This window comes from Vitis vinifera, chromosome 11 (assembly GCF_030704535.1).
Source record: "Vitis vinifera cultivar Pinot Noir 40024 chromosome 11, ASM3070453v1".
NCBI classification, from domain to species: Eukaryota; Viridiplantae; Streptophyta; class Magnoliopsida; order Vitales; family Vitaceae; genus Vitis; species Vitis vinifera.
In genome coordinates, this window is record NC_081815.1 from 9983469 (window position 1) to 10007887 (window position 24419).

Here is a 24419-nt window from a genome sequence, read left to right on the forward strand (position 1 = left end):
ACCGATGCAGATTGGGTTGGAAGCATAGTGGATCGAAGATCCACCTCTGGGTATTGTTCATTTGTAGGTGGCAACTTGGTTACGTGGCGAAGTAAAAAACAGAATGTGGTTGCTAGAAGTAGTGCTGAGGTTGAGTTTAGAGCTGTAGCTCATGGTATTGTGAGATTATGTGGATAAGAAGATTACTGGAAGAGTTAAAGATGACAGGTTCATCTCCTATGAAGTTGTATTGTGACAATAAGACAGTAATTTTAGTAGCTCACAATCCGGTTCTCCATGACCGCACCAAACATGTGGAAGTGGACAAACATTTCATTAAAGAGAAGATAGACAACGGATTGGTCTGTATGACCTATATCCCTACTGAGGAACAAGTGGCTGATGTCTTCACCAAAGGACTACAGAAGAGGCAATTCGATTTTCTAGTTGGCAAGCTGGCTATGAAAGATATCTTTAAGCTAGCTTGAGGGGGAGTGTTGGAAATCCGAAACTGATATGGAAAGAAATAACTTTGTAAAGCTGTAAATTATTTATTAGTTGTCAATCTTTGTATTTTTAGGAAAGTAATTGTTAGGAGTTATTATTTCCTTTTAATCAGTGATTTAGTTTCCTAATTTGAAGGATTTGTATATGTTGTAAACTCTATAAAAGAATAATCTCAATGAAAGAAAATTATTCCCGTGAAACCCTATTCTTCAACTATAACAATTACCTTTTTTCATTCTAAAAAATATATTAAATTCAAACTAATTTTATCAACTTAAAATAACAAGATTTAAAAAATATTTTTGCATAGAAATTATACTTAAGTTGAATTATATCAATGTTAAAATATATAAAATTTTAAAATAAATTAGCTTCAATTTAAATAATTAAAAATATAAATTTTGAAAGTTTTCAATAGGTTCACTTAAAATCAACTATATATTTTTCTATAAGTTTTCAACATTTATTTAAAACTAAAAAATTAAACTAAAAAATATTTGTTTAACATTTAATTAAACTAAAAAATATATGAAAATTAATAACATATAAAATTCAAAGATAATTTCAGTAACTAAAATAATAAAAAATAATAAAAAATGAAATTTAATATATTTAAAATAAAGAGAGAAATAAAAAATTTTCAATAAGTTTAAATTAAAATAAAATACATATGATAACTATGATAATTAATGCCGTATCTAAACATCGACACCCATAATTGAGATCCTTTTAAGCTGAATCCCTGTATCTTAAAATTTTGGGATGCCAAGGATCTGACACTTGGACACATACGCACACTTGACACTCTCGTACCTGAACCCATGTAATATGGCTTAGTAATTTCAGTTTGAAATTTGAAGCTAAACTGTTTTTAGTTGTTACTTGGAACCAAATTAATATTGTTAAGCCAACATATACCAATTATTGTCAAGCTTTTGTGCTGTTACTCTTGCCTTAGACAGTAGTATAGCTTCTCTAGCTTTTGATCAGACCTGTTTATCAGATTATGCAATTGGGAAAGGATTTCTTCTTGTTTTTATACTTACTAATTTCATGGCAATGATAGATGTTTGTTTCTGCTAAAACAAATAAATCCAGTTTTTGTCACTTTTACACTGAGAATTAGCTTTTCAATGATGAATAGATAAGTCATTGCTCTAATTGTTCATTCCTCTAGATAGGGATGCTAAATTTGAAGAGTAGTTCCTTCTAGTAGTTTGACTTGTGCAATAAAAATTAGTGCATATCACTAGTTAAGAATATATGGGATAAGCTTGGTTCTAGGAGGATTGCTTATTCATTTTTCTTCTTTTCAGAATTCTTGCTGTGCTTCATTATTTTAGGTTTCCAGCTTTAACTTTTTATTTTTATTTTTTCCAATTACTTTGATATTATGAATCATCTGTAACAGCAGAAGTTATCCTGGATAGGAACCTTTATGGAAAATGAATCATTATGGCAATGAGTAGTAGAATCTTTCAGAAGGTCCTCTTCTGTAAGCCTTGTCAAGACTTTGAAAATGCACAATATAAAGATCCTTGAGAATACTCTCTGTTCTTTGTCAAGTGTTTATTTATTTATTTATTTTTGTCTTGATGCTAAGTAGTTTTTAATTGATTAGCTTATGATATTGATCTGAAACAAAATATGGCAATGTTGACTGTTGTATTTTGTTTCTTCAAGGAAACTGGTTGTGTATTTTGTTGTGCTCTTTTTAGGTTTTTTCCCCTCCTATATATGCAGGTTTATTTATTTATTTATTTGTCTTTTCTCATTCACACAATCATGGATCTGACTTTAGTCTTCACCTTTGGTCATTCCATCCCTCCCTGTGCCCCTGGGGGTATATTTTATATTTCTCCATCTGGAAAGGTTCTTTTTATTTATTTTTTCTATTTAAGATATAAGTTTTTCTATTTGGGAGGAATTTTATCTAGCATTAAATTCTGAATTTAGAAAAAGGAAAAAGAAAACATATTGAAGGAATGAGAGGACTCCAAATCGCACAGGAGAGAAGGGAACTCAACCCCTTTAGATGATATATTTTTTTGATAGGTTCAACCCCTTTAGATGATATTATTTGAGAGTTACCTGTCATCCAATGTTAACATGGCTTTTACCTTTCCTTAGCCCTTCTTTTCCTTTGAATCCCATTTATCTTAAATGTACATTAAAGATGAAAGAGTAAATTTTCCACTCTGTGATCTCCTACAGAGGCTTTCTAAACTTGGTTTCATTAGTTCACAATGTCAACAGACCTCCCTTCCTTGTTCTTTTCAATCACATCTCTTGAGCTTTGACTATGAAACTTGTGAAATTAAAAATGAGGGACAATCTCACACCCTCTTATCTTCCAAAACAAATGATTTTCTTCACCTAAACCAACCACCTATTAATCCTCCTCTCCCCTTCTCCAACTGGCCCTTGAAATCTGTGAACTTTCTGCCTCCATATTAACTTCAAAATGGCTTTCCAAAGGTGTCAACCATAGTGAGTCTCAACTTCAATATGTCCCTATCCAAGATTATTAATGTTGCGCTTTGCAAAAACCATAAAATTCCTCAAGTTAGTGCTCTCCTCATACAAATGCCAAGCTATTTTTGTGAATATATGATCTTTTTGTTCCTTGTGTTTCAAATATTTCAACATTTTGTGAACTTTAAACTTGTTCTGCCTTTTATGTTATTCTTTGCTGCCTCTGGATATAGTTTTGACAATGGAAAACTTGGAACAGTTTGTGAGACACTTGGTAGGCCATCAAAATATGGATGCATGTACAAATATTCCCTTGCAGTTTGAGCTGTAAGATGTGTCATCTCATCTTGAGGTCAACTTATTTTTGTTTTGTTAAGCATCCATGTGTTAGTGTGGACTCATCTTTTCAACTACTGAAGTCTCTTAAGAGTTTCTCCATGACCTGGTTCTAGTTTCCCCCTTAACTTGGATTCATTCTTTACCTTGTTGCCTATCAACAATTATAGTCCACATGCTATACCTCAAGTTTTTATTTTCTTGATGGAACTTGTCTGATTTCATATAGCATGGTTAATCTGGTTGTTTGTTTTGTTTTGTTTCATTTTTATTTTATTTTTATTTTTAATAGAAATTTTCAATTTGAGAGTAGAATGTTGAGGAGTGTACAAATCCAGCATACAGATTTAGTTTATCATCATTTCCAAATTGCAAGTGACCAAAATCATTCAATAAAGATAAAATCCATGATTAGGACATTTCAATAAAATTTTGCAACTACTAGGAATCTGGTTTGGCCCATTGTACATCATTATTCTCTCAGTATCATACTTCTATTCTTTTTCCACTCGTTGATATTGATATACTATGTAAATGCAGACTTGTTGTAGTGTTGCAAGAAAAGACATACATTTATGATCTAAATAGCCTCTCTATCTTGGACACTATAGATACTGTGCCGAATTCAAAAGGTGAGGGTAGAACATCTTACAGAATTTTTTCAATATTTAAATATTCAGAATACCTGGGCTATTATTTCTGAACCAATTGTAGAGCTGCTTTTTCTCCTCATGTAATGATATCTATCTGGTGTCCAAATATAGCAAGCAGCCTGTCGTTTATGCTTTTATACATGTATGCTATACATTTGCAGTTCTTTAGGCTGTTTTTCCATGTAGATTTCACATGATGTGTTCTTCATTTCAGTTGCTGGATTTTTTATTATATGACTCGATGTATTGTCCTATGTATAGCAAAGTAATGGACATATGTGTTTAAGAGCTTCCTGGTTAGCTCTACTTTTACTGATTGATTAACTTTCTATGGTACAAGACCAAGTAAGCATGGTTACATGAGTTGAGGGAAATCCATGAAGGGTATTAATAAGATAATTTAGTGAAGGAAAAGTTTAATATACCTGCAATTTGATGATTGCAGTCATAAAGTTGTATGAAATTTGGAAGATAGACACAGGAAAATGCATGGTTTTCCACAGAAAGGTACTAAAAAATCATTTTGTGTTTTAGGGATTTATTTTGTTGATGCAGACAAATTTGCATCAGTGTCCTTTATCTTTTGCAAGCATCCTAAGCTTTGGGTTATTTTACAGATTTAGGGGCACTTGTTGAATGTAATATCATCATCCAGTCTGATCCATAGTTCCGTATCTCAAATAATTATGGGTCAGGGGATTTAGTTGAAAGTACATCATTTATAAAGCATGGAGTGGATCTTCTATAAAGGACTCTAGAAAATTTATTGTTTCCTTGCAATATTTGATTTAGCTAGCATTTACTCAATTGGAATATATATTTTTTTATAGGTAAACGCACAGAAAATTTTATATATAAAAAGAGAAAAGGGCGCCTAAAGGCCAACCCAAAGCATACAGGGAGTATACAAGAGGTGCCTAAAGGCAAGAACAAAAAAGAAAAGGGGATACAAAAAATCTCACTAGCCCTCGTCTAGAAACCAACAAATCAAAAAAGTTGATTAAAGGTAAATGTCCTTCATCTATAAATGACTTAGTCTAAGGCCAAAAATTACATACAAAAGAATTTTTCATCATTTGAATCGAAAACTCCTCATTTTCAAAAGCAATCTTGTTTCGTTCCTTCCAAACCGACCAAAAGAGACAAAATGGAGGTGTCATCCAAACCTTTATAAGCTTCTTGCCCATAAAGGAACCATGTCAACCAAGAAGGGTATCTCTAACCGAAAACGGAAGGACTCGCATCACACCAAATAGCGCAAATAATAACTCCCACAAAACTCTAGCCTTGGTACAATGGATTAGGATATGATTAATGTCTCCTCTTTAGCACAACAAAGGAAACATCTGTTAGTTATGGGCCACCCCCTCCTTGTAAGTTGATCCAAGGTTAAAACCTTGCCCCATGAAGCTTCCCAAGCAAAAAAACTTTGCCTTAGTTGGAACTTAAGGGCTCCAAATGATGCTCCTCGGAAATGGTATTGCACTTCTAGGTTCAAGAGCACTATAAATGGACTTAAAAGAAAATTTCCTGTCCTTAGTCTCTTTCCATAGCACCCTATCCTTCATATCAATAACTAGCCTCTTTCCTTGTATTGCCAAAGGGAACCTCTCCACCACCTCCACCTCCCAATCATTGAAAGGCTTAGAGAAACGAGGATTCCAATCCCCCCCTCCTCACCCAAAGAGTCCTAACACTCCACTACCCATGCCTCTTTTGAAGCCATTAAGGCATACAAAGAGGGGAAAGAATCACATAGAGCATCGCTCCCGCACCATTTGTCATTTCAAAATCTCACTCTTCTACCATTCCCCACAAAGAACATAGTTTTGTTAAGCAATAAAGACCCTTCCTTCTTGATTTCCTTCCATAACCCCACACCATACCCTTCCCTCATATCTCGGGTACACCACCCCCCTTCTTCCTCCCTAAACTTTCTACTAATATCATGCTTCTAAAGAGTCTCCCTTTCTACCGCAAAGTGCCACTCCATTTACACAATAAAGCCCTGTTGAGTGTAGATAGACTTCTAACACCCAAGCCACCCTTTCTTTTATTTAAAAAGACAATTGCCCACTTTCCAAGATGAAGCTTCCTCTCCAAAGCTCCCTTGCCTTAGAGAAAGTCCCTTTGGATTTGCTTTAATCTCAATCTAACCACTCTTGGTATATGCATAAAAGACATGAAGTAAATGGGCATGCTATACAAAGTACTTTGAATGAGAGTAATTCTTCTTTCTTTAGAAATACATTGCCTCTTCCACATGGCTAGCTTCTTCCGAAACCTCTCTTCCATCCCATCCCAAATTGCCACTATTTGTGCAGTGCACCCAAGGGGAGCCCCAAGTAAGCAGAAGGAAGTGACCCCACCTTGCAACCGAGCTTAAGGGCTAAAATCTCTACATTCTCTACCATAGTTCTGAAAGGCGCGCCTAGGCTCGGGGCGGCGCGACGCCACCCTCCGGCGCCTCGCCTGAAGAGAGGCGACGCCCCTTCACGAAGGCGCCGCTTAAGCGCGCAAGGCGCTCGCCTCTAGCAAGGCGCGAGGCGGTCGCCCGAGTCGCCTCCGACGGCCCGACCAGGTACGCGCTCCTCCTTCTCCTTCTTCTTCTTCTTCTTCTTCTTCCTCCTCCAGTCGGGTTGCAGAGACGGGGCAGCAGCCCTAGTTTTTTTTTTTATTTTATGGGCCCAAAACGATGCCGTTTTGGACACTGTGCACTTAAGTGAACAGTGACCAAAACGACGTCGTTTTGGAGCCTGTTCATTTAAGTGAACAGGGACCAAAACAATGTCGTTTTGGACCCTGTTCTTTTAAAAAAAAAAAACTCCTTCCGTCCAGCCCCCTTTTCTGGTCTTTCTCAACCCGAGACCACTGCCATTTTTTGCCCTAGCCTCTTCCGTGCTGGAGAAGTGAAGAAGAAGAAGAAAAAGAAGAAGAAAAATAGGGGGAAAATAGGAGAAAAATAAAGGGGAAATAGTCATGTACCTTTCGGACCTCGGTATTTTTCTTTTTTCTTCACTTTTCTGCATTTTTTTCCATTCTTACCTCATAACTCTCATTGGTAATTTTTTTTTTTTTAAATATAAATATTATATTTTGAGTTTTTGACATGAAAATTTTACAAAATAAAAATAAATAAATAAAAAGCACTCATGCATATTTGTTGTTAATGTGATATTTGATAATGTGATATGCATTTTTTTTTCAATTTTTTTTCTTAATTTAATTATAATTATTTTATTGTGGAGTATAGATAATTTGTTTGCAAGATGGATAATGAGAGTGAAACTCAAGTGGACTCTAGTGCAAGTGGAAGAAGAGATCCGGAGTGGAAATATGGTTGTTTGGTTAATGAAAAAGATTTGAACACCATCATATGCATTTTTTGTGATAAAGTAACCAAAGGAGACATCTATAGACACAAACAACATCTTGTTGGTGGATATAGAAATGCTAAAAAGTGTAGAAAATGTCCGGAACATGTTAGAGAAGAAATGGAAGAGTATACGAGTTCCAAGAAAAATCAAAAAGAGCAAATGAATATGGGGAGCGAATATGTTAATGAAGATTTGTTTGGTTTGGAAGATGAAGATATTGGTGAGGAGATTAATAGTAGAACGAATGTCACCAACATTTCTAGTGGAGGTAGCAACCGAGGAGGAAGTGGTGGTAGGACGTTTTCTTCAAAAAAACCAAGACAAAAAGGTCCTATGGATCATTTTTTCACTCCTAATGCAGAGATGGTTGTTCAAAATCAAAGGAGTGGAAAGATGAATCAAACTACCATCAATGATGCCTACAAAAAGGAAGCAAGAGAAAGAGCTTGCATGCTTATCACAAGATGGATGTATGAGGCTGCTATTCCATTTAATGCAGTCACATATCCGAATTTCCAACCAATGATTGAGGCTATTGGCCAATATGGTGTGGGTATGAAGGGACCAACTTTTCATGAGGTAAGAGTTACTAACCTTAAGAAAGAATTGGCTCTCACAAAAGATTTGATGAAAGATCATATGGTGGAATGGGGGAAAAATGGATGTTCAATTATGTCGGATGGATGGACCGATAGGAAAGAGAGAACTTTGGTGAACTTTTTGGTTAATTGTTCAAAGGGAACCATGTTCATGCAATCCATTGATGCTTCTTCAATGATTAAGACGGGAGAAAAGATGTTTGAGTTACTTGACAAATGGGTAGAGCAAGTTGGTGAAGAGAATGTTATTCAAGTTATAACAGATAATCACTCAAGTTATGTGATGGCAGGTAAAAAATACTATTTCTTGAATTTTTATTTACTTTTAAAATTTGAATTATTTATCTTGAGAACTTATGTAAATTTATTATCTACAATTTCATATAGGGAGGTTGTTAGAATTAAAGCGTCCACATTTGTATTGGACACCATGTGCTGCACATTGCCTTGACTTGATGTTGGAAGATATTGGAAAGCTACCAAATATCAAGAGGACATTGGAGAGGGCTATATCACTAAATGGGTATTTTTATAATCGCTTAGGGCTACTCAACATGATGAGGCGGTTTACTGGACAAAGGGAATTGCTTAGGCCTGCTAAGACTCGGTTTGCAACTGCTTTCATCACATTATCGCGATTGCATGAACAAAAAAACAATTTGAGGAAGATGTTTACAAGCTCAGATTGGTCAGATAGTAAATGGGCAAAAGAGCAGAAGGGGAAAACTATAGCCAACATAGTTCTAATGCCTTCATTTTGGAACACTATTGTGTTTTGCTTAAAGGTTTCGGGTCCCCTAGTTCGTGTGCTTCGTTTGGTTGATGGTGAAAAAAAAACTCCTATGGGATACATCTATGAGGCCATGAATAGAGCTAAGGATGCAATTGTGAGAAGTTTTAATGGAAATGAAGAGAAGTACAAAGAAATCTTCAACATCATTGATAAGAGGTGGGAGATTCAGCTTCATCAGCCTTTGCATGCAGTAGGGTACTTTTTGAACCCGGAATTCTTCTATGATAAGCCAGAAATAGAGCATGATGCCGAGATTATGAGTGATTTGTATAAATGCATCTTAAGGCTAACAAGAGACCCTACTAAGCAAGAAAAAGTTGTGGCCGAAGTGAGTTTGTTCACAAATGCCCAAGGACTATTCGGGAATGAGTTAGCTGTTAGGACAAGAAAGACTAGAGCACCAAGTTAGTTATTTAGTTTTGTTTATCTAAATGATTAGATTGTATTTTTGCTAAAATAGGTGAATTGTTTCACTAAATTGTTAATATCTATACTACAGCTGAATGGTGGGCTGCATATGGAGCTTCAGCTCCAAATTTGCAAAAGTTTGCAATGAAAGTCCTCAACTTAACATGCAGTGCATCAGGTTGTGAACGGAATTGGGGCATCTTTGAAAATGTGAGTGACCAAATCCAAAATAATTACAAGTAATAGTCTAATAGAGTCTTGAATGTAACTTAAAAGTTAAAATTTTAAAATATATTTATGAGCTTATGAATTTTTGCAGATTCATAGCAAGAGGAGAAATAGGTTAGATCATCAACGCTTGAATGATTTGGTGTACATCAAGTATAATCGAGCCTTGAAGAGAAGATACAATGAACGTAACACCATTGACCCAATTTCCTTGAAAGATATAGATGATAGCAATGAATGGTTGATAGGGAGAATGGAAGATGAGGATTCTCATGGAGGTGCACAAGATGATTTTGTATTTGATGATGACAATTTGACATGGGGTGATGTTGCTAGAGCTGCTGGAGCTGAGGAGGCCAGGTTTGATACTAGAGCTAGAGCTAGAGCAAGCTCAAGCATAATACCACCAACAAGGGGGATAGCTTCAAGTTCTAGAACTTTGCCTTCTTATTCACTAATAGATGAAGATGAAGATGGAGACATGGTTGATTCAACAGATGAAGAAGATGGGAAAGGCTACAAATGTGGTGATGGAAATGATGATGATGATGATTTTGTTGATTTAGAGGAGGAGTGATGATTGCTGCTTGTGGACAAATTTGTGATTTAAGTGTTTTTTAATGATGTTTTTGAATTGTGGACAAATTTCATGTTTTGGACCTTTAGGTTTGGAAACTTTGGATTTGGATATGTATTAGGCAATTAGCAATATGGATTTGGATTTGTTTTTATGCTTGGAGTTCTTTATTTTTATGTTTTTTGTTTATTAAATTGAAGTTTTGGATGATATTTGATGATTTATGTGTTTAGGACAAATAAATGATTGTTAAATTTGATTATATTATATAAAAATATATATGTAAATTAGGGTGCGCCTCACTTCACTAAAGCCCGCGCCTTAGATGCGCCTTGCGCCTCAGGCTCCAGGACTACTTTGCGCCTTGGTGCGCCTTGAGCCTTTTAAAACTATGTTCTCTACTCTCCCCATCGGTAAAATTTCACTCTTATCCAAATTGATTCTCAACCCTGAGATGGTTTCAAACCACATTAACAACCAACTCAAATAAGTCATTTGTTCCTGGGAAGCTTCACAAAAAACTTGCATATCATCAATGAACAACAAGTGAGTGATTTGAGCCCCATCTCCACTCCTTCCCCTTATTCTACAACCTCATAAAAATCCCCTCCTCCTCACTGCCCTACTGATGGAATTCTTTGGGACTAGAACAAAGAACATAATATTCAAGCTCCTTACAAATCTTCCCCGCTTATGGAATTCTTTGAAGAAACCCATTACCTCATTTTTCATAGACTCCAAGCAAAATTGCCAGAACGCTATTGAGAACCCATCCGAACTAGGTCCCTTGTCCTCGTTCAACTCTGAAAGGGCAGAAAAGACCTCTTCCACAATAAAAACCTCCTCTAGCCTAGTAGCTTCCTCGACCCCAGTTTTATCAAAATCCAAACCATTCAAACTAGGACGCCAATCACCAGGTTCCATTAGAAGAATTTGGAAGGCACTAACCCCACCCCCCTGAATCTCTTGCACTAATGATAACTAGGTTCCATTAATTTTGATCTTAGCCAAACAATTCTTCCTTCTGCGGTTGTTAGCCATCCTATGGAAGAGGCCCGTGTTCTTATCACTTTCCCTCAACACCACTTCTATTGATTTTTGTCTTCAGGAAATTTCCTCCATAAGAGCCCATTTCTTGAAATCCTCCTTTGCCTCCTTTCTAACCTCACACTCCTCCATTGTTAAAACTCTCAATCTCTCTTGATCATCCCGGAAAGACGCTCTATCCAAAGCCAAACTCTTGTTAACCCCCACCTTCCCAAAAACATCCTTGTTCCAGATTTTCAAATTGATCTTTAAAGCCTTTAATTTTGTTGCTAGGATAAAGCTACAAGAGCCATTGAAATTGAATCCTTGCCACTAGCTTTTCAGCAACTCTTTAAACCCCTCCTCCTTTAACTACATATTTTCAAAATGAAAAGGGGTTGGCACTCTTCTCACCCCTCCCCCATCTAACAAAATGGGAAAATGATCCGACATCGGCCTAGGAAGAGTACCTTGGACCACCCTACTAAAATGTCACTCTCAAGCCTCAGAAACTAGAAACCAATCCAGTCTTGACATGGATTGACTATTCAACCCATCACTCCAAGTAAATGGGCTCCCTGCAAGGGGAGGTATCTCAAATTCAGATCATCAATCACCTCCGAGAATCTTCTCATTGATGAAGACACCCTTCCTTCCTTGTTACACTCTCTAGGGAATTTGATCACATTAAAATCCCCTCCAATGCACCATGGGTCATTCCACAACCTGCAAATGGCCTCTAACTCCTCCTGGAAAAATTCTTAGCACATTTTCATGGTATGCCCATAAACTCCCGTAAAGATCCACAAGAAACCATCCTCGCAATTTTTGAAACAATACGAAATAGAAAATTAACCCACTTCCATCTCTACCAACTCCAACATTCTATTATCCCAAAAGACTACCACCCCTACAGTTGCACCCTTTGCATTCATTGCACCCCACTCTAAAAATCTCCTTACTCCTAGACTTTGCACCACCCCCAGGGACATATCTTGAATTTTAGTCTCCTATAAACAAACCAAGTCTACCTTTTGAGACCTGATTAGGGCCTTGATTATCTTCCTTTTGTTTCTGTCATTAGCCCCTCGTACATTCCAAAATAAAATTTTTATCTTCATCTAAGCCTTGAGGCTTTAGCCCCACCTCCCTTGTCTAAACTATTCACCCTGCTCACTCCATTATAATTAATCAAACACTAACTTTTTCAGTTCACGTTCAAACCTAGTAGATATTGAAATTCCCCTTCTTTTGCCTTGTTCTCTTCTATTCTTCATCCTTAGAAGCAAATTCAGTATTTCCCCTTCAAAGCCTTCTGTCGAGAATCCCAAAAACTTATTGAACTTCAAGCAACTGTCCTCCTAATGACTATAAGACACCGCCCCACCCCCCCATGTCTTGCAGAGGCCCCTCATCCACAAGCCTTTCATCACCATTCCCCACTCCTACCTCAGCCAAAGTCTTCTCCTCCTTTGTTTCCATCTCCCATGAACTGCTGTCAGCCAGTATAATACTCAACAAATCCTGATCCCCTTCACCATCCACGACAACCAACCCTCCCAAGCCAGAGGACCCACCCGCCGCCAAGGCCCAACCATAACTAGAGGAAGGAAGAGAAGAAGAGAGATCCCCACCCCCCACAAAGATAGAAGGAGAATCATTGTACCTGGATGCCTTGCCCAACAAAGCTTTGTCAGTAATCGCCGCTCTATCAAACACTGTGAGGGTCTCTAACAACAAAGCTTCCCTCGATGCCCCTCCAAAGAGTCCTTTGTCATCCCTTCCCTCTCGTTCTTTGCCAAACGAAAGGCCCCTTTGGTGCCCTAGCTCCGGAGATTGAAGAGCTGGACCTTTAAATAACCACACTCCCTCTAAGCCCACTTCTTCGGGCCTAAAACCCATTCCAAACTCCTCCTCACAGCCCACTAAAGAACCTTGTAATTCTTTGGGCCTAGAAACCCCACCATCTCGACCCCTTTTCAAATGAGGCTCCAAATCTTGCATTTGGGTCTAAATGACCTGAACCAAAAGACTCACTTCTGAATCCACCCAACCCATGTCTGTGCCCACCCAATCTACTAATGCTTGACATGTTGGCACCTACCTCTTGACCTCTGCACACTAGGCTTCCTTCCCCATCACCCTCCTCAGTCCCTTCATCAGACCCCCTTGCAGAACATGCGACAGAAAAGGCTGCAACTTTCTTTGATTTACCTCCATAAGACGACACATCCTGTACTCCAACCTGCACCTTAGTCTGCACCACCTTTTCCTTTTGACTCCTAATGCATGCAGTGTGTGGGTTTCCTCCATCTTCTTCTCCGACCACTGAAACTCCCACCTCGTGACTTCCTCTCGACGGCATCAGCTGCACAAACCACGATGGAATTTCCCACCACAGCTGAATGGAGAAACACCCTAACCCCACCACGATCTGAGCAGAGCTAGGTAAATCCCTTCCAACCATCTTCACCAAACTTCTAGCCCATTGCAACTCAGCCATAAAAGTTATATCTTCCTCCACTGCAATAAAACCTCCACAACCATCACCTATTTTTTTAAACACCTCACAGCTCCACAGATGAAGTGGGACACCCACCATCCTCACCCAAGCCTCATTAGTGCGGGTTCCCTTGCGGAAGCACCCCACCTTCAGGTTCCATCTTTCCAAATGCAAGGAATTCTCCTTATGCCTTTGGCTAGGACCTGCTCAGCCTCACTTAATGACTCAAACTCAAATAACAAAAGTCCTCTTCCCAACACAGCAATACTCAGTCTCCCCTTTAAGAGCCAATGGTGATACGGCCACCTCCTAAAAAAATCCAGCTCAGGAAAAGGAACCGAAAAATTACCCCACCAACCCACCAAACAATGGTCCAACTGTTCCTACCTTGCATCTCCCTTTCCTCCAATTCCAGCCAGATTCTATCTCCTATCCTCCCTGGTTTCAACTTTGCAACATCCGCATAAGTCCTTGTCTTCAACCCCTTCTCCCTCATGGAAACCTCCGGGGTACAAGATTCCTTTAACCCTCCAGGAGGGACCACTCTGAGGCCTCTCAACTTCTCTGCCAGGGTATTCCAGCCTCCAATCAGTCCCTAGACATAATCTTTTTATCTCAAGATCATGAACAGAGCAAAGAAGAAACCGTCCCGCCTTGCTTGAACGATGCTCCAGCCTATACTTCCTACCTCCCTCCTCCCAGTCAAGGAACCATCTTCTATTATCACACTCCCTGCAACAGGCCTCAACTCCATCCAACAAACAACGAAATCCCTAAATCTGATCCAGAAGGAGACACCTCTGCATCTCTCCCAAATGCACCATCTCAACTTCCTTCCCACATCCTCAACCAAAAGCTTAAACGATTTGGACTCCACAACAAACCAGCTTCTTCCACCCCTGGGAGCTTCCCTCATATTCCCTCACCTCTGAGTTTTTAAGCAACTGCTGGTTCTCAAGTTCTCTAATTACCTTTGCTTTGGGGTTTGGAAATATATGCTATTATTGCTGCTTCCGATCTGGTGCTCCAGTACTTATCACCTATCACACACACACACACACAAATACACTCTAACCAATGGATTTTAGATCCCTTTGTCAGTCCTATACACATAACTATGGATCTTATTCTAAATTTACTTTTAAAGATTAGATTGAAAATAGTAACTTATTTGTTGATAATGGTGATGAGGGAGACTGGAAAAGAATCGGTTTATTGTTTTTTTTTTTCTTTGTTTCCCTGTTTCCTTTGATCTTTTAAGTGCTGTTTCCCTATCATGGGTTCTTTAGCCAACCCTGATGAATATTTGCAATTTGTTATTACTTCCATCTAGGGCTTTTGTTGAGGGGTGAGTGGTGGAGTATTTGACAGTGTACTTGCTTCAATCTTGCTGATCTGGTTGGAAAGAAAATATTGGATATCCCTGGATGATATATTGGATTGATCCTACCTTTTATCCTCTCTTTGGATTTTTGTGACCTAAGAATTCCACAGTCTTCCTCTTAACATCATTCATTGGGTTGGAAAACTGTTTTTCTAAGGAGAACATCAGTTGTTTGTGAGTTGCTCCTCTGATCAGTATCTTTAATAATTTTTAGTTTCTGCTCTGGGAAGCCTTGGTTTGTTATTAGTGGGGTGTAACCACAGCACTGAGTTGGGGTGTGCTTTCTCCAAACAAGCTGGAATTGGCCTGGGTGTTGAAGCTGAGCTCTTAGTACTCATTGAGGTTTTGATATTGACTTCTGGTAGTGACATCAGGAATCTCTTGTGGAAGGGGTTTTTGTTGTAGTTATTTCTTGTGTTTTTCTGTGCTGGTGGTGGCTGCTGGGGATTTTGGGGTGGAGATTGTCCTTGGAGGCTCTCCTACTGGTTGAGAAGGATTCAGTCTTTGCCAAAGGGCATCATCTTCTCTGTGTTAGAGCCCTAGATCTTCCAATCATGTAGTTGACTGTTTAGCTTAGAGGGGAGCTAGATCTTGAGTTTTTACTAGAATTTTTACTACAACCCCTTCCCTGATTATGTAGTTTGTTTTGTATGTTTGCTTTGATTTAGTCTTCTTGTCTTCTCTCTTCGTTTTTGAGTCTACTTTTTGCTTTGTGTTTTCACTTTCTTTAATGGATACTTCATCCTTTTTTATGTGTATTTTCGTTTATTAATACAAATTTCTCGTTTTCTATTAAAAAAAAATGGAAAATTCTTTCAATGGTTTCTGATCCAAATTCTCAAATAGAAGCTAAAGGGATTGATTGATTGGATTATAAATTGGATATGCAACTAACGTTATATTAGATTTTTTACTTCTATATATATTTTTTTTATACTTAGGACTTTGTGCATTCTCCCCTAGTTTGGATGGTTGCTTTTTGGCTCTTCCAGCAAGCACAACCAGAGGATCTGTGTTAGTGTACAACGTTATGGAGCTCCATTCACATTGTGAGGTATCGCATAGATTTTTTCCTTCTTTGTTATAATTAATGCTCGATATATGATCTGATATCAGTTTGATCAACTTCTTGATTACATGAGAATTTTTGGGGAAGAAATTTCTCTAATTTTAATGTGAAGTAGAAAGCTTTATTTCCAATAATAAAGATGACAAAAAATCTGTTCATTTTACTATCAGTTTGTTGATAACAATGCAAACCCTTCCGAAATCAATGTTTCCTTATGTTGTGTGGAACTATACCCATTGTCTCATTTAATCTCTTGTCTGTAGGATAGCCAAAAAAGTCATGAAAAAAAAAAAAAAATCCATAACAAAATACCTATACTGACCTTTGATTTTGGTTTAGCTTCTTTTTTGATCTCATTCTAACAGTACACCAACTCTAATACATGCACAGAGTCTAGTATAAATTAGGAGTCTGAAGCATCTTTTGCTTTTTCCATCTCTACACTTCCATTAGGCACACTTGCTATCAGCCATAGGCTCCTGTTAACTTTGCATTCACATGTGAATGAGAAGTTGATATTTCAGAAACTGTTTGGTTTATAAGAGAAATGTGCAGGAAACAGCTTTTACTGTTTGACTGACCTGGTGACTAGCCAGGAAAGCTTATCAGTTCCCTTTTATTTTTCCCTTTTGTGTGATTGATTTGTTTTGGAATTCTTTAAGTCAACTCAATAAAGTTATAGCCCCAACTTCTCAAGGCCAGCTAAATGGACCCATTTCACCGATTGACTATAGTGAGGGCCATATCCACGGTTGAATACTTGGAATGTCATCCTTCCTCATCTCAAGCATGTTCTTTTAGCCTCTCTTTTGCCTTTTTTCTGCCCTTAACTTTGAATTGAGTCACTCTCTTATATTTTTGTACCTTGTTAGTTATTAGAAGACTTCTCTTCTTTCTGTCATCACTTGATGTCATTGCTAACTTCTCATAAATGATTCAACTTTGTTATATTTTTCTCATATTTCCACTAAAAATCTAGGATATAAATGGGGATGAGCAGAGATTAGGTGAGGAAATTACAATATATTTCATGAGTTTTAAGCTATCGTTGTTCCTTGCAACTCCAACAAAGTGTTTGGATCCTCCAGTGAACCTCAATGAAGCTTGTCAATTTCAAATAACAAATAAAACCCACCATGTTATCTTAAAAAGAGAATTTAATTTGACGGATATTTGTGAATGATTTTGAGAGAATTCATAGGTTGTCCTTGGTAACACCTTAGGGCTTGCATTAGTTCCTTACTTTCAAAAGAAAAAAAAGAAAAGAAACCACCCCCACCCCACTCCCCCCTCTTTTTCTATTTTATGAATGATGGAAATTTTTCTTTCTAATAATTGCTTGAGTTGGCAAAAGCAACCCCAAAAACATGGGCACATAAGGTTTTGCATCCAATTGTTTCTCTTGTTATTGATTTTGAACTTCGAATTTTTGGGCATAATCACAAAGAATTGAAGGAGGTTCAAGATCTATTGTTCCCAAGCATCCAAAAGTGACTAGTGTAATTATTCCTTTTAACCTCGTTAATATTTGTGTTTGAGATCTAATTGTTGCTTTCATGGTTTCACAATGATTGCTTATGGGGTTTTCCAATTTATTTGGGTGTTGCTTCATGGTTAAAGGTTTTGTTTTGGATTTTTTCATTGACTTGCTTTCAAACATGAGTTTTGTTATTATAGTAAGTTGTGGTATCTTAGGATATTTGGAAATATGTTAAATTGCAATTTTTTTTTTCCAATTAGTAGTTTTCAAATATCTTATCTTAATTATATAAAATTACTTTGATTTGAAATATGATAAATTACTATTTTTTTTTTTTAAATTGTTAGTTTTCAAATATTTTATATTAATTATATAAAATATAAAATTATTATTTTTGAAAATATCATCACATTACTAATTATTAGATGTTTTTAGCATACAAAAACAAACAAATTTAAAACTTAATAATATTCAAACATCAATAAAAACAATGGGTAACCAAATTTGATATGATTTGCCGACACAACTTGAACCCAACATATTTTTGTTGGTTTGGGTTGAGTATAATTATATTTGAGTCAAATTTATGTCTAACTTGCATAATTCATTTAATAAACAAGTTGTTTTTGGGTTAACCTACATAACATGAATTTGACCTTTGAATTATTAAATAATTGTGCTTATTAACTTGATTATAACCATAATCTATTAAAGCTTATTCAACTAATTTAAAATTTGATTTTGGATGAATAGTTGGAGTCATAAACATATCAAGTTGGGAGGTTGATCATTTTAACTCTAACAAGTCTTAACTTGACCTGATTATTAAATAGGACCTAATTATTAAATAGGTTACACAATTTGTTACCTCCTTGAATAATTCTGCCCTATTTGGGTTCATGCTTTTAACTCAATTATTATTTGTATTGAGTTTAGGTTTGACCTATTTGCTTGAGTGTCTGAGTTTTAATGTGACCCACCAACATGAATTACCGTCTTTAATTAAAGCAAACAACTTAATATTTAAAAGCATATAGACATCAATAAAATAAAGTTAAAAAAGAAAAAGAAAAAGAAACTTAACATTTAACAACATTCAATTCAGTTAACATATAAGTTAACTTCAGGCCTAGTAAGATTTCAAACAAGAAACAAATGCCACCTAAGTGTTAAAAGTGGGTCCCACTAATTCAGAATTTTAATAGCCTAAACCATACACTACTTTTTGCTTAAGATGTTTTTGACAAACCTAAAATGTAAATTATATAATGTATCGCTTAGTTCAAATGATTTCTACTAGAGAAATTTGTAAAATAAATAGTTTCTAAAACTTAATTGTTTTACTTTTTTTTTGAATTGAGAACTTAAATTTCAGTCAATACCAATAGGTTTCTCACATTTACAAATTATTAATTAAAAATTTAATTCTTATGATTTATTAATAAGGTCTTTAGTATTAAATTTATCAAATAAGTGATTTTGTATTGTTGGCTTTGATTGCTAACTATTGAAGGCACACTTCTTCAATAAAGCTTTCATAGTGGTTTTGGTGTTCTTATATGCAGAGTGAGGTTGGTTTTATTGGATGTCATGAACCAAAATAGTGGAAAATAGGGAAGGCATTGGGATATTGTAGTGACTTTTTTAATTGTTAGGTTTGGTTAGTAAATATGTCAAGTTGGCATTTCAAGAAGACAACTTATGCTATAAACCGAAAAGAAGGCCATTATGTGCTTTTTGATAATCTTGGATGGACAACTTTGAATTTGGGTCCATTTTTTCCCAAGTGCTTCATTAATTGTTGCAAAAATTTATGCAATAAAGGTGAACCTTTTTTGAGTACACTAAATTTACCTATAAAAAATAAACTGTTTTCTTCTCTTTTTTGTTTTCTTTTCTTTTTCCTCCCCTTTGGAGTGGGATTAGAGTGTGGTGGTGTTTAAATATAAGGTAAACCACAATAAAGGACCTTTGGATGCTTTATAATAGTAGCTGCTCTAAGGACATCTTAGTTTTAGAAATTATGATAAGTGGCCTCTGACATTTCCAGTTTCTAACTTTCACAATTAAACCTCAATAAACTGGATTGTGGTTTCTTAAATGCTTGGCATTTAAATCACACTATTGACACTAATTTGTGGCTCTACTTCGATTTCCTAAAGAGAGAAGCATTACCAGAAGATCTTACAAACTCCATGTATATATCTTAAAGAAACTTGTGATTTTGTGGTATTTCCCACTTAAACCTGTTGCATGAATTTGCCCTTATTATCAACAAAATTATCCAAAATATTAACTCCTTGATCCCACCAAGAAAATATTTGTCACCCATGCCTCGTGTTCTTTGAGGTTTCAATTTCAAGGTTAAATCATCTGACATGATTCTAAACCAGGATCTTATTATTATAACCTCTGACACTGTTTGTTGAATAATCATCAATTTTCTCTAACATTCTAAGAACTCGATGACAAAAATTCATTTTAATGTCATTTCAATATTGTTATTGCTATTGGATCAATTAATGTATTTCCTTTTGCATGTGTGTGTGGAAGGATTGGGCTTGGGGTTGTGGGGATTGATTTCATTCTAGTATAAAATATTAAAGAAGCTTATTTGTTTCCTTGAAAATTAAACATCTATTAGTACGCAATTATGCTTTTTGGGTTGTAATGTGAATTGATTTGCACTTTTACTGTACAGTTTGTGCCTTTGCTGGATAAGCTTGTTACTATATGCCTTATATTCAATATGAAATAAAAGTCCGGTTTAGTTCTCTGGTTCAATTGACTTATATTCTTATTACAATTTAATTAATCACAGATAGATGCTCACCGCTCACCACTGGCTGCAATTGTCTTCTCTCCCAATGGGATGTACATAGCAACAGCATCTGAGCAGGGAACCATAATCAGAGTTCATCTCATTTCAGAGGCAACTAAGGTGGAGCACATCACACAATGTATTTGTGTTTATCTGTGAATGTGTGCTAGCTGGCTGTCAAAAATACAGGCATACATGCATGCATGAAGGCAGAGGGGGGAGTAGACCTGCCATTTAGTGATCCATAATGTTAGATTTGTTGGGTTGCTGCTAATGCTTTATCTGAGAAAATCATTTTAATGGTAATATGGAAAAGAAGCATTTTATATGGTCCAGAAATTTTTTGTGGATGAAATTAATTACTTAGTTTGTCCATGATAAAAACAGTAGATCTTTTTATTTATACCCAGAAAATGGTAGAACCACACTTTCCATGGTACAATATTATTTACAATGCATAACCATCTGTTCCTTGGATTTCCTCTTATCTATCAACTTGACATATAATAAATCGATTTTCAGAAAGTACAGAGTATCGTTTTATCCGATTGATTCTATTTTTTATTCCAACTGTGGAACTAACGATTCTTTCTTTAGCAGTCTTACAGTTTTAGAAGGGGGGCATACCCTTCCACTATATTTTCCTTGTCATTTGGGCCATCTACACAATTTCCTGATGTACTTGTAGCCACAAGTTCTTCAGGCTCTGTTCATGCTTTCTCTCTGGGACTTGGCATGAATCAAAGGTGAGAACTACATTTGAACATCTTCCCAGAGCATATTCTCTCCTTTTTTTTTTTTTTCTTTCTCTTTCCCTCACTTTCCATTAACTTCCACTTATGCTGTATTGTAGTCCCAAAACTTTTGCTATAATTTCAGTTCCTGTTTTCACATTCATGTTGCTCCTTTTCCTTTTCTACTTGAGCCTATTATATGTTGCTAAACATAGTTGGCCAAAATTTGCTCATTATCTTCTCATCATTATTAGCATTGCTGTTTACATTTTTATTTGTCTCAGTTGCTGTTTTTATTCTAAACCTATACACCTCTTACTCGTTCACAAAATTGAAGGCACACATTCTTCATGTTTTTTTTTATTGGTCTGGTACATTTTTATCCTTTTTTTTCCTGTTTTTACATCATCTTAAGGGTTCATAATCTGATCCTTCTCTCATAAAATTTCACCCTTACCAGAAGCAGAAGATCAAGTAGTTTCTTTGGATCTATTATACCCGACTCTGTAAATGATGTGTTGGATCCAGCTCATCATGTACTTCACAATGTTGTGCCTGCAGGAGTTAAAAGGTAAGAGTATTTAAATCTTATATTAGATACCAATTAATGAACTGTTTAGTTGGTATATTCCCCTATGACTGGCAAATGACCTATTCTGGAAATCATCTTGACTGAGACTCAATAAATATCAACTGAGCTTCTAAAATTATTTTGAACTTAATCTTCTCTTCAAATTTGCTTTTAACCTTGTTAATTGGGCCTACCGTTTAAAATTTAGTTACAAGTATAGACCAAGTTAATAGCCTTTTACCTTCGTGGGGTGGGGGGGGCGGGCGGGGGGCGCAGTCTCGTGCTTGAGATTTGTTAAACTTTAAATAGGTTACATGCATCATGGCTTTCTAGCAATAATTGTCTATGTATTCTTTCAAGTGACCACATGCATTATGATTTTATCAGGAAACCATTCTTAAGGTCTGAACATTTATTAATCTAGAGTTCGAATCAAATATCAGTAAATTATTTTAGTCAATACTTGCTAGGTCAATAGAATTTCTCGTTTCTTTCATTCAACTTCTTTTTAGTGAATTAATTCATGATATCTGGTGTTTTGGTGTAGTTATGCGGTGATTCGCAAGGTTGACAGAGTTCCAGGCACATCTATATCTGAATCTGTAGCTTACAGGTGAAAACTCCTATACTGTGGCTTTTTATGATTATGATATAATTATTATTCTTATTTTGTTTTGAGATGTTTCTTCCAGCCTTTAGTTCTAGCATTTGTGTATTTCAAGTTGAGTTTGTCCTATAAAAATGCATCATATGCATGATCTTGACCAATACAAAGAGAGGAATGGTAATGTCATAGTACCATTCATTTCTTTGGGGGTAACTTCTGCATGTTCCAACATGCTGTTCAGTTGAACGATCAACTGTCCTGAAGAGTCTATACTTTGTATCATTGATCATATCTGCCCCTGGAGGAAAGGTCCATACTCTAGCCCCAAAATAAACCTGATTGTTCACATCTAAATGAACTTTATCTCCTGTCTCAAATATGCATGTCTGCATTGAAGTGCAGTGCAATTGATATAATGGTTTTGCGTTCAGACAGAATTGGTAAACATGAGATTAAATTGTATATGTTGATTAAAATTGGTATAAATGGAAATATGGCAATATGATAATGTCAATCGATCATGTACAAGATCCCGTTTGGGAAGCAAGTATTAGATAAAGTGGGTAACACGATAATTTTCATGGCAGTATAGTGGACAGAATAAACGAATCATCAAACAATACTATTGTGGTGGTGCTTGCCCTTGTTAATTGCTAGTACTCAACCCACAACCGAAATTGATGTTTCATATGTTTTCTTTTTGAGATACTCCTATTTTCTCTTTTTCCATAGATTGAAGAGGAGCTTATATTAGTCCAAGTTTTTTAAATATTAAGAAACTAAACTAGATTATATGGCTTTTTGGATCTAGGATTCCGTGAAGGATTATGTTCTTCACTTCCATATGATGTGATTAACACCTCAACATAGATATAACAGCACAGTATCATTTGCAAAGTTGGCAGAAACTTGTCTAAAGGGCTTGAAATTCTAATTCTAGGTGGATTCCAATGATCCTTCACTCTTCAGTTGCTATGAGTTACCAATTGGACTTAGTTTTTGGTTTGTGGTACCATCCCATTTTATTTGAAAAAGTTGTCTCCTCATTTGTGGCTGTCATGAACTTCTGGGATAAGAAACAAGATTTACAATATAGTCCCATCAACCTCCCCCCTTTGAGAAGTTGACTTTATTAGAGAGGTCAAGATTTTTTTTTCCCATTATTTTTTTTTCCTTTCCATGTATTTTCTCTTTGTGATTTTTGCCTTCTGGGATTGTCTATTGTTTGTGTATCTTTAATTTGTTCTAGGGACCTAATTTATGAACTTAAGTTCTGAGTTTTGGATTTTTCCAGGGCTACTGTGTCTATTATCACCCACAGCGGGTCCTTCCAGGAATACACCTTAATTATCAACCAAAAAAATGAGTCATCATGGCGTTTGGAGCGCCGATTCGACCTCTTAACAGCAATTTCAGATAACATCATCAGTTCATGATGATTTAGAATTTGCATTACATCTGATCTTGGAGCCAGTTGAAGTGCATGATGATATTGCAACCTGCTAGCGCAGGTTGAGGATGTTTGCAGCTTGTATTTCTATTGTTTCCAAGGTTTCAGATCCGAGAAAACAGGTTGCAGAAAAAGCTATGTGAAGATAACATTATAATGCAGTTGGATTGATCAGCAGACAGCGAAGACTCAAAATAGAGGTGGCTTCAAAATATTGCTGTAAATTAAGCTAGGCTTGTGACCCTCAATTTAGTATATAACATGATTTAAGATGGTCACTGGCTGCAGCTCCCTACATAATATGGATTGGGAAGGCTTGTAAGTTAAAACCACGAAATATAGGGTGCATGTATGTATCATAATTCGGTTGGTTCTAATGTTAATATCTGTTTGCTCCAATGTCCTCAAAAAGTGAGGGAATATTGGGTGTTGTTTCTCAACGTTCATGCTTGGATGCTGTTTTGTTTGGGGTGGGGGGTGGTGGAGAAATATGCATAGTTGTGATCCTATAGCTATCTTGCTTGAGCAAAATCACTGTGTTAGAGGCTTGTGATGTATGATAATGATGGTTAATAACATTTAGGGCACACCTACCCTTTTCATATAAAAGTTTTGTACAAAATATAAGAATTTTTATATAAAAAGTGGGTGTATGTCTTATATTCTTCAAAACTTAAATTTTTTAGAAGTTAAGAAATTAAAAATTTTCCACTTTTATTGTTATTTTAACTTAGAAGGGATTTTTACACATACTGTGTATTAAATTATTACATTACATGTCTCCCTAATGCTATATATGATGCATGTTTTCCTTTTACACGTGAATGCTCATTTTGCATGCC

General features: G+C 36.2%; 1 protein-coding gene across 4 annotated transcripts in view; it reads left to right on the forward strand.

Annotated features, from left to right (window-relative positions):
- Window positions 1-23976, forward strand: part of LOC100854449 (autophagy-related protein 18b) — a 40687-nt gene extending 16711 nt beyond the window's left edge. For 3 of the 4 annotated variants that reach the window (XM_059740535.1, XM_059740536.1, XM_059740537.1), the window contains 7 exons: window positions 3838-3929; window positions 15787-15899; window positions 20216-20335; window positions 20813-20961; window positions 21410-21520; window positions 22068-22133; window positions 23422-23976. In XM_059740535.1, the coding sequence (XP_059596518.1) occupies window positions 3838-3929; window positions 15787-15899; window positions 20216-20335; window positions 20813-20961; window positions 21410-21520; window positions 22068-22133; window positions 23422-23563 (793 nt within the window). In that variant the 3' untranslated portion in view covers window positions 23564-23976. The remainder of the gene's footprint in view (window positions 1-3837; window positions 3930-15786; window positions 15900-20215; window positions 20336-20812; window positions 20962-21409; window positions 21521-22067; window positions 22134-23421) is intronic. The other variant, XM_003633121.4, reaches the window with a different exon arrangement.
- The last annotated feature ends 443 nt before the right edge of the window (window positions 23977-24419 follow it).